This window comes from Zingiber officinale, chromosome 8A (assembly GCF_018446385.1).
Source record: "Zingiber officinale cultivar Zhangliang chromosome 8A, Zo_v1.1, whole genome shotgun sequence".
Classification (NCBI taxonomy): domain Eukaryota; kingdom Viridiplantae; phylum Streptophyta; class Magnoliopsida; order Zingiberales; family Zingiberaceae; genus Zingiber; species Zingiber officinale.
Genome location: NC_056000.1, coordinates 31,679,066 through 31,695,896, shown reverse-complemented (window position 1 = coordinate 31,695,896; position 16,831 = coordinate 31,679,066). Strand labels below are relative to the sequence as shown.

The window sequence follows — 16,831 nt, the reverse complement described above, 5'->3', positions numbered from 1 at the left end:
ATAACTTGGCCAAGTTCCATGAGGGAAGCTCCAATTCAAGTCATGAAGAGGAGTCAAGTGAGTCAAGTAGCTCACTTCATGGAGGTAAGGAATTAGAAGTTAAGGGCTACTCAACATCTAAGGAAGAAGAGGAGGAGAGTTCTTTTTCAAGATTGGAGTAAGAAGAAGAAGCCTCTACTTCCGGAAGGGATGAAGAAGAAAGCATACAACCATCCTCAACCCTAGGTAACTCAAGCAATTTACTTTCAAGTAAATTACATATAATGTGCTTTGAGTGTAGCGAATATGGACATTACAAGAGTAAGTGTCCAAGGAGGATTAGGAAGACTCCACCGGCGCCAAAGGTCAAGAAAGCCGGAGTCCCGATATGCAAGGGTAAGGAGCACGTGGTGTGCTTCCAATGCAAGCAAAGGGGACATTATAGGAGCCAATGTCTGAGGGGGAGGCAATCTCACAAGGACAAGAGACCTAGCACATCTATAGGGGGAGCTAAGGCAAACCCTAAGGTAATCTCTAAGGCACATTCTTGCAATTCTAGAAGGATGCATGCTAGTAGCCTTATTGCTATTGTCAATAATAATAAGCATGATAACTATAGTAATCGATACACGTGCTTAGGTGCCAAACATATTAGCCTAGATAAGGACAATACTAGAAAAACCAACCCTAGAATTAACTCATCTAAGGTTAAGAAAAACCTAGGTAGGAATCCCAAAACAACTAGACATATGCCTAGGTATAGCTCAAGGAAAAATGACAAATTAAAACTTGAGGTATTAGAGAAGGAAAATCAAGTCTTAAGGTCAAAACTTGACACTTTAGAAAAGACCCTTAAGAATTTGGAGAAGTCAACTCTAGGGTCTAAGGGTCAAAAACAAAAGCCCAAGGACATGAGAGGTTTGAGTCACAAACCTAAGTCTCAAATGGTCAAGCCCACTTATCATAATGTTCCATTCGATTATGGAACAAGACCTAGGGCTAAGAAGACCATCACCAAGGTCACAAGGGGAGTCACCCCTAGAGTTGATCTTGATGAGTCCCAAATGATCAAGGCTTTAAAGCCTAGGAGGGTCATTAGGAGGGTTGCTAGGGAAGTCATCCCTAGTGAATATTTAGTGAACCCAATGAGCTCTAATAGGTATTGGGTTACTAAGAGCGTGATTCCATCACGCTAGATGGTTTAGGGTGTGCCAACCTTACTTGAATAGGTAGTTAACCTAGTCATGGCAAAAGGTGGCACTTTAGGAATTTTCAAGGTGTAATCAAACCTTGAAAATGAAATGAAAAGTTATTCCTAAGGTGATTAGGATGTGCCAACCATATTCGAGGAATTCTCTAGGGTCAATCTAATTGACACATAGTGATCTAAAAATCTTTAGTATATGATTTTAGGTCTATTGCACTTAGGAATATGGAATTTATGGCAAAATGATCAAAATTATCAAAAATGACAACTAAGGCTAGAATTAGGTATTTTCTATACCTTTATATATTATTTGCCATGTATTGTTTGCCATATGCCATTTCATGACATCATATTTAATTTATTATCATTTGAAATGTCATGATAATACTTAGGTTAGCTATATGTCATGCCTTATTTAAGTTTCATACTTTATGACATGACATCATGACATTGGCACATGTTTTTACTTATGATATCATTATATGCCATGTCATCATCTTTTGCATTTATAATCAATTAATTTGATTTAAGGACAAAAACACAATTTGACATGGAAATCAAATTGTTGTTTAGAAAATGCATGAGAACTTAGCCTAAGATGACCTAAACCCATATCTCACATCAAAATTGACTTGGATGTGTTTGATACACCTTAGATGTGTGTGAAATATTAGGATCATGAGTTAGGATCAAGGTGCATAGTTCTTGTACCTAGATGAGCCTAATTCGAAATTGAGGATCATAGGGAAAGCTTGTGTACAAGTCATGTACATTTAGTCCTAAGATTGTGGTCCTAAATTAAATGGTTTAAAATCATTTCAAAGTCGATTTGAAAAACCTTGATGAAGCTTTTCTAGTGATAGCATTCATCATTGAGTAAGTTGATACAAAGATTGATTAACTTTGAGTTATTTCAAAATCTTTTGAACTTTGTATCAAGATTTGAAAATGGAAGTTATTTTCATAGAAACTATTTTTTCTTGATAATATATGTTATGAGGAATGTATCCTCAAAGTCTTACAAGTTTTGGAAATTTCTGAAATTTTCTAGGAGTTTCTGAATTTCAGGAGGAAAATCAGAAATTCTGATATCAGTCTTGTGGACCGATCAGAGAGGATTCTGATCGGTCCAGGAAAGTGTGGATCGGTCACTAGGACCGATCCAGGAGAGTGTGGATCGGTCTGGTGACCGATCCAGTGAAGGCTGATCGGTCTGGTGACCGATCAGAGCGTGCCAAATGCTGATTTTTCGACTGTTGACTGAAATTTCAGCTATGGAAGTTGGTGGTTTAGATTTCTAAAGGTTTGAAACTCTCCAAGACATTGTTGGTGCAATGGTCAAGGGGGAGTTGACCTTTAGGGGGAATTTTACTACTGGTCAAGGGGGAGTTGACCTTTAGGGGGAGTTTTTACTCCTAAAGACTTGAGTGATATGGGATTATCACTAAGTTAATTGTTGACCTTAGTATCAAGGGGGAAATTAAGAGTTTCAATGAAAGGTATGAGACTTTCATTAGGAAGAAACTCTTGACCTTGATTCACTCTTTTTGATGTGTGTCAAAAAGGGGGAGAATGGGAGAATGTCCAAAGAATGTTCAAGAAAGAACATTGGAAAACCTAAGTTAGGTTATCGGTTTAACCTAACTTGATTATGGTTTTGTCAAACATCAAAAAGGGGGAGATTGTTGGTGCAACCTTAGGTCAAGGTTGACCTGGTTGACCTGACTCGAGTTGACCTGACTTGAGTTGTATTTTGATGTTTGACGAGAATAGAAAAATTCTATTCTGATGTTTGACGAGAATAGAAAAGTTCTATTTTGATGTTTGACGAGAATAGAAAAGTTCTATTCTGATGTTTGATGAGAATAGAAGAGTTGTATCTTGATGTTTGACAAGAATATTGGAAAACTTGGGAGGTTGTGGGTGCAACCCTTGGTCAAGGTTGACCTGGTTGACCCGACTTGAGTTGATCTATTTCGAAAAGTCCAAGCAGGGAGCTTGGCACGGGAAAAGTCCAAGTATGGAGACTTGGCACGGGAAAGTCCAAGCAGGGAGCTTGGCATGGGAAAAGTCCAAGCAGGGAGCTTGGCACGGAGAAGTCCAAGTATGGAAGCTTGGCATGTGGAAGTCGGAGAGGGTTTGGTAGCTCGTTCTTCGGACTGTGGTCAGAGAGGGCTCGGTAGCTCGTTCTCTGGACCTGATGGAGTCGGAGATGGCTTAGTAGCTCGTTCTCTGGACTATGGTCAGAGAGGGCTCGGTAGCTCGTTCTCTGGACCGGATGTGGAAGTCAGAGAGGGCTCGGTAGCTCGTTCTCCGGACTAGGTCAGAGAGGGCTTGGTAGCTCGTTCTCTGGACCGGACGAAGTCGGAGAGGGCTCGGTAGCTCGTTCTCCGGACTAGGTCAGAGAGGGCTCGGTAGCTCGTTCTCTAGACCAGGAAGGCAGATAGAAAATCCTGGTGAGTGAAGCCAGGTGAAAGTCCTGGTGAGTGAAGCCAGGCAGACAGAGAAATCCTGGTGAGTGAAGCCAGGTAAAAGTCCTAGTGAGTGAAGCTAGGCAGTTTGGAAGTCCTGGTGAGTGAAGCCAGGCAGATTGGAAACCCTAGTGAGTGAAGCTAGGTGAAAGTCCTGGTGAGTGAAGCCGGGCAAGGAAAAATCCAGATGGATCAAGGATGATCGGACATCTGGTGTTGAGAAGGTCAAGTAGGTCAAGGGAGTGACCGGATACTTGGCACGAAGAGAAAAGTCCAAGTGGGTCAAAGGGATTGACCGGACACTTGGTGGGGAGTCTTAGAAGGTCAAGGGAGTGACCGGATGCTAAGCATGATGTACCAATAGGTCAAGGTTGACCGGATGTTGGTGTGGGAGACTTGGGGAAAAACCAAGCTCTGGATCGATCTGGGGACCGATTCAGTGATACGGCTGATCGGTCTGGTGACCGATCAGTAACCAAACAGAATGCTTCTGAGGATTATCTGATCGGTCTGAAGACCGATCAGGAAGCAAACAGAAGAGAAGAAGGAGAAAGGCTGATCGGTCCAGGGACCGATCAGACTCCTCCTGGACCGATCAGGACATATCCTGATCGGTCCAGGCTTAGCCTGATCGGTCCCCAAGACCGATCAGGGATAGTGTGGACCGATCAGGTTGGAGCCTGATCGGTCCAGACCTAGCCGTTGTGAGTGACAACGGCTAGATCTCGGTCTTCTGTGTCTTCTTCTGCCTTCACAGGTTTGCAGGTTCAGCTATATAAAGAGTCGAGTGACTCTACAGGACCTTCTTCTTGCTTCTGCAAGTTCTTCCAGGTTCCTTCTGCGAGCTTTGCTGAGCTCGTACTTCTTGAAGCTTCGCGTGAGCTTCCCTGCTGCTGGCATCCGTGAAGCTGCTGCTTCATCAACGGATCTCCAGACGAGAAGGCAAGCTTGTTTGTTTTACATTCATATTGTCTTGTGCTTCTTTGTATTTTGTGTACTTCTATCTTGCTGTTGCAAGAGTTATTGTGGCGAGGTTTCTCCACCCAGAAGGAGTTTCATCTCCGAACCTTGTTACATCGCTGTGCTTGAGGTTTGATTTCTCCATTTATGTTTCTGTTGTTATTTTTCCGCTGCGCTAACTTGATTTGTAGAAAGAAATGCGAATTTGGGGTTGGCTATTCACACCCCCCCTCTCTAGCCGCTATCCGAAGGTCCTAACAATAATAACAGCGTATGCACGGATGGTCACTCCGCCCACCTCTCAGCACCATGACCCCTGTATGGTCGAGAGGTCGGATCGATGACAATTGTACCACCCAAAAGCCACCACTACTCTCGAGTGACCGGATAGACAGGTGCTGAGTAGCTAATTAGCTACACAGCGAAGGGGGTCCCTGCTGCTCGTAACTCCAGCTACCACTACCCACGCGTGGCCGAGTGCGGCACGACAAGACAAGCGGCATCAACTCCAGCTACCACTCTCTCGAGTGGTCGAGGATGCGACCCTGGTCAACGACTCTCTTGACCGCAAGGGAGAATTGGTCGTTGACATGCATGCCATGATTTGATGCGCCAAATGCAACGATCAACATACAAATATAAGTAGAAAATTAGGTATGCTACATGAAGCCAACATGCTAAATATAATACATAAATAAACAACAATCAAAGCATACAACTATGATATCTAATATCTGCTATGTGTCATAGATATCAACGTGAGACTGTATAGAGATGGAAACGAATATCTCAAAGATCGAGTGGAAGTATCAAGCGCAGGAAAAATAGGAGTGGAGTCAAGGTAAAAATAATTTCTTATCCAAAATAATTCATGCACCAAGGTCATAGCACTAAAAGAAACAAAGCAAGAAGTACCCACCTCAATAGAAAATCAAGTCCAGAAATCCTCCGTCGAGACGCCCGTCTTGAATCAAAATCCTATAACGCATAATCTACAGATTTAGCTAATTACATAAATTAATTAGCTAAAACAAATCCCTGGTTAAATTCTAACCCATTGATCATCTAGGGTTAACTTCGTTAAACCCAAATCGTTCCACTAATCGATTAGATTATAATCCAACCTAACCTTAAATCAAATTAAAACAACCTACTCCTAACTTAACCACAAGTTAACCTAATTACATATGAACAACCAACTATATAAAGAATCAAACATATCCAAACAAACTCACCCAAATTGATATCCTAGCCTACGCTTCACAACCGCAGAAAATCGTCGCCAAAATCTGGTGGCCGAAATTACAATGAAATTACTACCGGAACACAATGGAGCTGCTGGAACCCTGAGCTAGGGCAAAATGAAAAACTGCTGCCGGCGGTCTCTCTGTGGTGATCAACGTCGAGGACAACTAGGGTTCGACTGGCCGACGCTTGGGCAGAGATCAAGGGCAGAGGAAAGGGTCGGCGCTATCGGGCAGTAACGGTGCAGAGAAAGGCAAACCCTTTTCACCTCTCGCCGGTGTTAGGGTGGCTCTTGGCTGGCTGGAGGTCTATTGGCCGGCGTTGGATGCTGGCCGACGAGGCTTGCCTCTCGGTCAGGTGGTGATCGGCGGGCGTGCGAAAAGGAGAGGGAAGAAGGAGAAGAGGTGGTCGATCGTGGATCTCGGCGTCGAGGTCGGCGGCGCTTAGCAGAGACGAAAGAGGAGTGGTTCGGCGCACGGGTGGCTGGCGATCGATGTCGGGCCGAGGCGGTCGACGGCAACGCAAGAGAGGAGAGGGGGGGGGGGGGGGAATCAGCATGGGAAGAGGAGAGGCGCGCGCGTGAGGATGCTAGGGCCCGACAATTTAGGTTTTTATAATATAAACTTAGGTTTAGATAAATTAAAACCTAAGTTTATTCCTCAATCAACTGCCATATTTGGGTATCCCAAACAGACCTTTTCCAAAACCTATAATTTTATCCCCTCAAAATACGTCATACGAGTTCCGATTAAATCCCAGAAAATTCCTAAAATTTCCTAAAAATTCCAATAAGATTATTTCCTCAAATAACCTTATTATTAAATTATTAATTGTTCAGTATTTTACATTACCCCCCTAGGATTTCCACCACCAAGGGTTACCACCCCCTAGGTAGGGTTGCCGCCCCTTAGGGTTTTCCTCCATCTAGGGTTACCACCCCCTAGGACCTAAGGTTACCGCCCCTTAGGATTTTCCACCACGTGGGGTTACCACTCCTAGACCTAGGGTTTTCCACCTACTTAACCGCAGTTAGGACTTTCCTGCAACCTCATTCACACACATTAGATAACAAACCAGCTTAACTTGAACCCTTTGACATAATCAAAACACCGGTTCGATCGTTGGATGCTTTCCGCACCAACAATCTTCCCCTTTTTGATGGCAACACGGTTCAAAGTTAAGCAAAAAAATATGACAATAAATACAAAAAGTTAAACATGAGCATAAATGAAATAATTTGAAATTAATACCTATGCTTCCTCTTTTCATGTTTAAATTCTTAATTTACTTAACCTTGACTTTGCTCTCCCCCTTTGACATAAATCAAAAAGAACAAGTAGAGAGAAAAATATTCTATGTAATCTTAAGCTCCCCTTGAATAGTAGCATTTAGCAAAATTTAGCTTTGAAAATTCTTAGCTAATTTAGAAATATTTTGAAAAATATCTAAGTACTTTTTCAACAAAAACTTAGAACCTTTTATATCTCATTCGAAAAACAAATTTAGCTAAATTTTCAGCTTTAAAATGGTTGCATTTGGAAAATGCCTTGCTAAATAACTAAGTTTAGAAAATACTTTAATGAATTTAATGTTTAGTTTTGAGAAATGAAAAACTTAGCTAAATTTAATAAACACTTAGGTTTTAAAAAAAACTTAGTTAAATTTTTTCTTTGTAAGCACTTTTATCAAAGACTTAGCAAAACTTTTGAAGATAATTGTTTTGTCAAGTATTTCGCCTTAAAAAAAACTTAGCATTAAAAATACTTGATTAAGCACTTAGCTTAAAGGGGGTTTTCATAAAAGCATAGTTAAGTACTTAGCTTAAAAAATACTTAGATTTTAACAAAGACTTAGTTAAGCTTTTGAAAATTATTTTCTAAAAAGAATTAGAGAAAAAATTAGTTAAGTACTTTGTCTTAAAAAAATGATAAAAAGCTTAGTTTTAAAAATAATTCATTTTTTAAAAAAAAACTTTCTTTTTCACAATACCTTAGCAAAAACTTTAATGTTAAATAAGAATTTAACTTGACTTCCTTCACTCCCCCTTTATTAATGCCTTAATAAATTCTTAGGGTCATAGAGTCCAAGTATGAAAGAGAAACTTAAAGATTACTATTTATTTTCCTAATTTTCAATCTCACCCATTGTAGGTTATCAAACATATTCAGCTTATGAGTGAGTGTGAAACGAAGTTGACTTTATTTAATTTTTATCAATATTTGAAATTGAGATACGTTTGAAAATTTAGTGAGTTTGAATTTCAAATGAGTAACATTTAAAATTTTCAAGATTTTGAAAATATAATTAATTCAGTTTTAAATCATAATTTGAAAATATGATTTGAGAATTAATTAAGATTTTAAAAATTAATTATCATTAATATTTTGAATTAACTATAAATTTGAAAATTAATTATTATATGATTTGAAAATTTAATAATTAATAATTTGAAGTTTAATTATGATTTGAGAATAAATTATCATTTAGAAATAATTTAAATTTTGAAAATATAATAATTAAATGATTAGGATTTTTGAATTCCAATATGATTTTGAAATTAATTTGGATTTAGATTTTGAGAATTGAATATGGTTTGAAAATTAATTATTATTTGAAACTTAAGAAAAAGATCTTGAAAATGAAAATTTAATAATTAAAAATTTGAAATTTTAATTATGAATTGAAACTTAAGATTAAGATTTTGAAACTGAAAATTATTTTAAAATTAATTATAAAAATTATGTAAGATTTCAAAATTAATTATGATTTGAAACTTAAGATTTTGACAATAATGATTTTGAATTTAATCATAATTTAAGAATAATTTAATTATGATTTAAAATTAATTAGGATTTTTAAAATTAATTATGATTTTAAAAATAATTATGAAATTAATTATAGATTTTAAAAATAATTATTAAAATAATTATGATTTTAAAAATAATTATGAAATTAATTATGATTTTAAAAATAATTATGAAATTAATTATGATTATGATTTGAAATTAAAGATTAAGATTTTGAAAATGAAAATTTGATAATTAATAATTTGAAAATTTATGAGGGATAATTAAGATTTGAAACTTCTTGATGGGCCATAAGAAAATATCTCGCACACACAAAAGGGAAAAGAACCAAATGTCCCAAGATTTTATCTTGGATTAGTAGTGTGGGAGAAAAATAAAAATAACAACTTACTAATTTCAAGAATAATAATAAAATATTAATAAAATATTTTTAAAAAATTAAAAAAATATTATTTCAAAATTTTGAAAATGCGATATTTCGTTAATACTGACCAAAGGTGAAAAGATGAAAATGAAATTTTTAAAAACAATTTTGGAGGGAAAAAATGAAAGGAACCCCCTGCTCGATTGGTGGTTTCACCAATTCAGAGCGGCCTAGCTCTGATACCAATTGTTGGATCGAGACGAGCTAGAGGAAGAAGGGGGGGGGGGAGGGTGAATAGCTCTCGTGACTTTCACTTATCGTTTTCGAAAACGTTCGAGTAAAGCAGCGGAAAATAAAACACACACAAGAAGACCCAAGTATTTTTTACTTGGTTCGGAGACTTGGACGACTCCTACTCCAAGGCCTGCGATCATTGATCGCTTTCAGTGGACAATCACTATCAATTCGTAAATCTTTTACAACTTTAAAGCACAAGTGTTGAATAAAGAATTATACGGATAGTACAAATAGATGAAGAAAGTCGTCGTTAGTTGTCAGAGTCATAGAGCGTAGTTGGAGCGTTCAGAGTAGCATACAAGAGCACAGGTTGTTCAATTTTCGTTGATGTCAAAGCTGCTTCCCGAGGCTCCTTTTATAGTCTGTGCAGGACTGATCCAGATCCTCAAAGCTCGGGATCAAGTTTGACCCGAAGCGGATCGGTCGACTGATACCCACGCTCGTTGACCGATCAGATGATCTCCTCCTCATCCGATCCTCTCGCTCCACTTCGATTTGGTCAAGTCCTATCCTTGGTTCGATCGACCGATCCCAAGGTTCGGTCGACCGATCAGATGACCTCCTCATCTGATTCGATTCCCCCGGCTTCAATCTGGTCAACTCCCATCCTTGGTTCGGTCGACTGATCCCCAGGTTCGGTCGACCGATCCCTCGACTGAACCCGGTCTGTAATATGGAAATCTGGACCTTTTGTGCTGCGGTTCGGTCGACCAATCAAGCTGTTCGGTCGATCGATCATGGCTAAGTTTGACCCTACAGAAATGTTAGTTTCCTGCAAAACAGAGTTAGACAAATAGCAAATAAAACAAATAAGTTGACAGCTTTCAGGCTGCCTGGTTCTGACTTCGAGTTTCCGACCGGAAACCCTAGGTCGAATCGACGCCTACTGTTCCCTCCGCGGGGAACACATCCTCACCTACTCTACTTAGGAGAGCATACATGTTGCCAGTCCGGTCCTCTAGACCGACTGGACTTTCTGCCTAGGGTTACCACCCCCTAGGACCTAGGGTTACCACCCCCTAGAGTTTTTCGCCACCTAGGGTTACCACCCCCTAGAGTTTTTCGCCACCTAGGGTTACCTCCCCTAGGACCTAAGGTTATCCCCCTTTAGGATTTCCACCACCTAGGGTTACCACCCCCTAGGACCTAAGGTTGCCACCCCTTAGAATTTTCCTCCACCTAGGGTTACCACCCCCTAGGACCTAAGGTTACTACCCCTTAGAGTTTTCCACTGTTGGTGCAATTAACCTCTAGGGTTTCGATGTTTGACAATATGACCAAGGGTTGACCCAAACAGGACTTGATGTTTGGGAGAGAGAAGTCTAGTCAGGACTAGATGACTAGCAAAAGTAAGTCCTAACCAAAGGTTAGACAAAGTAGAAGTCCCGGTAAGTGAAGCCGGACCCTAGTGAGTGAAGCTAGGCGGTGGAAGTCCTGGTGAGTGAAGTCGGGCCCTAGTGAGTGAAGTTAAGTGGTGGAAGTCCCGATGAGTGAAGCCGGGCCCTAGTGAGTTAAGTTAGGTGGTGGAAGTCCCGGTGAGTGAAGTCGAACCCTAGTGAGTGAAGCTACGTGAAGGAAGTCCTGGTGAGTGAAGCCAGACCCTAGTGAGTGAAGCTAGGTGGAGGAAGTCCTGGTAAGTGAAGCCAGACAATGGAAGTCCTAGTGAGTGAAGCTAGGCAACCCTAGGAGGTAACCCTAGATTATACTTGAATTCTGTTAATACTGTGCTAACTCAGTGTTGCAGGGAAGCTCAGCTAGGTCGACGGGCTGACCAGGTAGCTGACACGAAGTCCATACGGGTCGAAGGGCTGACCGGACGTCTGGCAGGTTAGTGAAGATAAGTCACTGGAGGAGAGTGACTGTAAGGACGCGCTCCCGAAAAGGGAACATTAGGCGTCGATCTGACTTAGATCCATTTCGGATATCTAAGTCGAGATTGTGACTAGATTCCGATCTTGGGGAGACGTAATCTAATTAATATTCTGTTTGATTTTTAACTGTGCTAATACTCTGTTTTGCAGGATATATATCGTATATTTACCTCCGGACTAATATTTTCTTGCAGGAAGAAATCTGCTGGAAAATGAGGGTTCGGGCGCCCAGAGGTGAATTTTTATCCGCAACGTCATTTCGCCACGTGGAGTGCCCTGGTTGGCTCCACTACTTCATATTCAGGGCGCCTTGAAGGTTCCGGGTGCCCCGAACCTCCTATATAAGGAGGATCAAGGCTGAAGCTCCAATACAACTCACGATTCGCTCTCTTGTGCTCCTGCGACGCTGCGAAGATATTCTTACAAAGTGTTGTTTCTTTAATTCCTTCTTTTTGTCAGTATTATTTCTTTTTATTAGCATTCTTGTACTTAATTAGTAAACAACTATTCCGAATTACTAGTAAATTGCCCATCAAAATCACCCTTGCGTGTGAGCCTTGGAGTAGGAGTTGACACAGGCTCCGAACCAAGTAAAACTACTTGTGTCGCTCTTTCATCCGCTTTATTATTTTCCGCTGCGTATTCTCGATAATTTTTTTAATCGATATTCACCCCTCTATCGAACGCTTACGATCCAACATCCACCACCTAGGGTTACCATCCCCTAGGACCTAGGGTTACCACCCCTAGAACCTAGGGTTACCATCCCCTAGGACCTAGGGTTTTCCACCTATCTAACCGCAGTTAGGACTTTCCTGCAACCTCATTCACACACATTAGATAACAAACCAACTTATCTTGAACCCTTTGACATAATCAAAATATCGGTTTGATCGTCGGATGCTTCCTACACCAACAGAAGTTTGTTTTACTCATTAAAATGTTGGTTTAATTAGATTATCACTATCTAATAAGAAAAATTAATATAAGATAATGACACTTTTGAAGAAGCTAGTAATCAGCTGCTACACGTCGTAGCAACTACTTACTGCTTCTACACGACTGATCGTGATAAGATAATATTCATTTGAAATGTAGTTAGTGTCTGGAGTTTCTTTCTTTTATTTTGCTCATTGAAATATTACTTTAATCAAATTATTACTCTCCAATAAGAAAAAACAATATTAGATAATGACATTATTGTAGAAGTTAGCAACTAGCTACTACATGTTATAGTAGCTACCTATTAGCTTCTACATGTCTGATCATGATCAAATAATATTCATTTGAAATATATTCGATGTCATGAGTCCCCTTCGTTTGACTTGTCTAAGAACACACAAACAACAAAATAAAACACAAGAAATTGAACTCATTAGAGTTTATAACAAGAAAACTTGTCTTTGAAACAAGAAATGGAGAAAAAAAATTGTTATGAAAATAGGGCACCCAGTTTCCCAAAAACCTACTAATGAAAAAAGGAAAAAAAAACCCAACGATACGGTGGAACTTTGCAGTCCTATATCTCCTGTAAAATAGAAAATTATACTGAACTATTAGTCAAAGTCAAGATGTAGTAAATGCTACCCATGGAGGGTTAAACTCATCATAGAAGAAACTCAAGTTCTGATAAGCCCAATACACTCATTCTAGAGATGCAAAGCTAAAACAAGGACAAGTCAATTATCATAGCCCCTATCTTAGCATAGATCCCAACATCTCTTCTAGCTCATTCTCAAGCCTTGGCTACAAACACCCTCTGAGTCACAACTATAGACTCCCTCTCAGTCTTGGCTTTAGACTCCCTCTTAGTCTCAGTTACAAACTTCCTCTCAGTTATAGCTATAGACTCCCTCTTAGTCTCAGTAACAAACTTCTTCTTGGTCTCAACGATAGACTCCCCCTCATTCTCAGTGACATACTCCCTCTCAGGCTTGAATATAGACTCCTTAGTCTTGGTTACATACTCTCTCTGAGTCTTGGCTACAGACTCCCTATCAGTCTCAGTGACAGACTCTCTCTCAGTCTCAATTACAGACTCTCTTTCAGTCTTAGCAACAGACTCTCTCTCAGTACCTACTGCCATTGCTGACATACTCTCTGTCTCGGCCCCATTCGCCAACACCCTCTCTTTGCATTAGATCTCGACAACGTTATAGTCTTCATCACATATCCTAGTTCTGTCTATTCTCAAGGTTACTCCACATTGACCTCACCTTTTTGTCCTCAAGTCAGGCCAAGACCCTACACGGATTCACTAATAATAACTACAAATATTCCAAAATGCGTGTTGCCCTGAAAATGGGGGAGCTGTCACAAGGTTGACAGATCTGATCTCCTAGATGCCCTCTACAAACACATGGCACTAGATCAGCGGAACGACAATTAATGACTATTGGATTTGGTCTCGTCACTAACTCTCACAATGATGATATTTTGGTTGACATTGAGATGCTCTCCAGATAACCATATAAGCACTCATGAAGGTAATGACAAATACTCCCCAATTTCTTTAAACCCCAGATCAGGTTCTACCCTTCTACTCCATCTCCATCTTCTCGCATAACACCTTAAGCAAACCTTAACTTGAGCATCAGAGTGGCCCCGCAATCCACCCCACAACTAGTCTAACTCTCCTTTAGAGTGCATTTCAGGTTCATTCTTCTTAGTCATAAAAAATCTTCGGAGAAAGTGTGCGTCAGTAAGTTCGTTGACTAGTGGCTTGTCCATCCACGATATTTAGCTAGAATACCCTACATTGGGAGGAAAAGTTAAGACCTAAACTAAAGAAAGAAGGAAAAAAAGAGGAAGTTTTTCTAGGATCGAAAAAGCACTAGAGGAGAGGGGGTGAATAACGCATGTTGTTACTCCTATTTTTTGAAAACTTCTTTTAACTCTTTTCAACGTATAGGCAATGAAAATAATAAAACAATCGCAGCACAAAGAAACTTTGTTTTATTTAGTTCGCAACCCGACAACTACTAGTCTAAGACTTGCGGTCATTGACCTTTTCCGATGGGCAATCTATTAATGCCATCCTTCTCAAAAAGAAGGAGGTTCATCTCTTACAGAAGATAGGGATCGGTAATAAGTTTACCTACCCTTTTTTAAAAACTAAGTACGAAATTCAAAATTGAAATAATACATTGACAAAAAGTTGCTTGAGATGAAGTTCAGTGTTGGAGTAGCATAACATCGCAGTATCAGAGTTTTTGCACATAATGGAAGTAGAATGTGTAAAAAATTGAATCCTAAAGCCTCTCCTCATGAGTTCTTTTATAAGATATTTTGGGTACCTGAATCAACCCCGAGTGCATATAGCTTGATCTCATCTGATCTGACTGCGTTGCAAATTATCCATCTCTGGACGCCTAGAGTCCTTCTGGGCGCCTGAATTGTTGACGTAGTGAGAACTAGGTGAAGCTCTATCCGACTTCTTCAGCTGCAACTTATCATTGCCTAGGCGCTTGGAATCCTTCTGTGCTCTTGGATGTTGATGTTCACAAATCAATCAGAACATGCCATCTCATTTGGAAGTTAGGCAGAGTTCAGGCCATTCGAGCACCTAAACCCTATCCGGTCGCTCGGATCTCCGATCGCTTGGAACCGGTCTAGTCATCCAGGGTTCATTAATTCCAACCAACTTTCATTTATCGATCCCTGTATAACTGTGTTAGCTTAATAATAATAAGATATTAAGAGGTGACAATTTTACAACTGTCCAATCTTGATTTTGGATTTCTCGTAAAACTCTAGGTCAGACTGACACCTAATGTTTCCTTAAAGGGAACTCGTCCTTACTCACTCCCCTCAGGAGAGTTTACCTGTTGTCAATCTTCATGACTTGTTTGGACTTTTGATCAATATCCGATCCTCTAAGCTTAAGGCTTCCTCCAATGTTCGATGCTCGTTTGACCCATCGACTTGCTAGACATCTAGTCCGTTGACCCGTGTAATCTTTCCACGTGGTGTTCTCAATTTGTCAAGTCTTCCATCTTTACCTAGTATCCAACCCATCTAACCTACTAAGACTTCCCTTTGTCTAGTATGATATCTGGTCCAACTGACCTATAGGACTTTTCTTTAACTAATATCCAGTCTAGCTAACTTATTAGAACTTTCCTCGTTGAGTTACTTACACACTTAATCAACCTTATTAGATTACAACACAATTTAAATTTGAACCTTTTATAAGGTGCTCCTTGCACCAATAATTTTTGGATTGAAACTCCAAGAGATTGAACCTCAAACCTTAAACATTAAATCCGGTTCATAAACATAGAAATTTTAAATTACATCTACATTAACAGTAGTTAGGGTACTTTACTTTAAATGAGACGCCAATAAAGTCCTATTGATTTTTGCCCATTATATAGTTGTTTAATCTAATGCTAAAAGAGAGAAAAAGATGGAGAATTGCTTAATTCATTGCTAATATAATTGAGCTAGCACAAGGAAGGACACCAATGATCATTGGCGAACAAATGGAGCACATAATTTAGATACGATTCAGATTTTGCTTGCAAATCTATTACAATTTATTCAATGGAAATGCTGCTGGATTCGAAACGAGCTGAGTCGGTCAGCTATGGCTGTGGCGATAGCTGCGGTGAAGTTGGGATCGACCACCAAGGACGATGCCATCTGCTCGACCAGCAGCCTCTGTAACTCCGGCAATTCCACCGTTTCCTTCAAAACCAAGCCAACTGCATCGCCTCCTTCTGCGGCGTTATTGAGATTGATTGATCCTTCATCCTCCGAAGGGAGTCGGTGATTGTGCTCGCCTTCATACACCACCACCAACACCGATCTATCTTCTACACTTCTTTGCACCTAATTAATAAATTAACGATCGAAATCACTAAATCTCTCCCAGAGCTTTTGATTAATATTGTTCTATCTGTTTGGTTAAGCGTGTACCTTCTTCTTGACAGGGCAGGAAGGGGCGAAAGAGCATCTGAAGTAAGCTCAGGGGAACGGGCTGTCCCTCGTCACTTTCTGTCCGTATTTCCGCCATCGGTATCCATCCTTTACCACCTAATCGATCAACAGTATATTCAGCAAAGCATGCTCTGTGTGATTCGTGGAACTTATTATTTTTTTTTTTTACTTACATTGTTCGAGTCGTTTTGATCAGTTCTAACGCAAATCTTGAAGGTTTTGGCGGCGGGATCATCAGTAACTGATTTCAGTCTCTTCCATGCGTCTTCATCTTTTGCGCAGTCTACTATCCACTTCCTTTTCGGCGAGCTTGATCCGTTTTCGAAATCGAATGACTCGCTGCGCCATCGAGCTGCACCGTGACGGTTTCGAGACAAGGCGGCGACGATCTCCGTCAGCCTCCTGTTCTCTTCGCTGACCTTATTCAGTTGGGCTTCGAGGGAGTCTTCTTTCCTCGAGAAGCTCTGTTGACCAAACGATGAATCGACTTGTGTGGATAAAGAAAAATTAGTCGGCCTTGCCGGAGTCGGAACGTTGACGGGGGAGGTACGAGGTCCGAAGCAGAGGTCGAGGCTGAGACACGAGCGATCGTTGGTCCTGTCGTCGTAGTCCATTGGATTCAGGAACTGAAGTGGCCTGTTTGATCGGGCAAAAGGAGAAGTGTTCTTATAGAGGAAGACTTGTGACAT

The 16,831-nt window shown here is 40.2% G+C and overlaps 1 protein-coding gene across 1 annotated transcript; it reads right to left on the bottom strand.

Annotated features, from left to right (window-relative positions):
- Positions 1–15,607: 15,607 nt before the first annotated feature.
- Positions 15,608–16,831, bottom strand: LOC122010666 (WRKY transcription factor WRKY76-like). Its single transcript, XM_042567174.1, has 3 exons — positions 16,316–16,831; positions 16,122–16,238; positions 15,608–16,034 (listed from the first exon to the last, which is right to left on the bottom strand). The coding sequence occupies exons 1-2, from the start codon at positions 16,829–16,831 to the stop codon at positions 16,170–16,172; spliced, it is 585 nt and encodes a 194-aa protein (XP_042423108.1). The 3' UTR covers positions 15,608–16,034; positions 16,122–16,169.

Coding starts and splice junctions, on each gene's coding strand:
- LOC122010666 (XM_042567174.1), bottom strand. CDS start 16,831: ATGTCACAAGTCTTCCTCTATAAGAACACTTCTCCTTTTGCCCGATCA. Junction 16,239..16,315: donor ATCAAAACGACTCGAACAAT/GTAAGTAAAAAA, acceptor TTGATCGATTAG/GTGGTAAAGGATGGATACCG.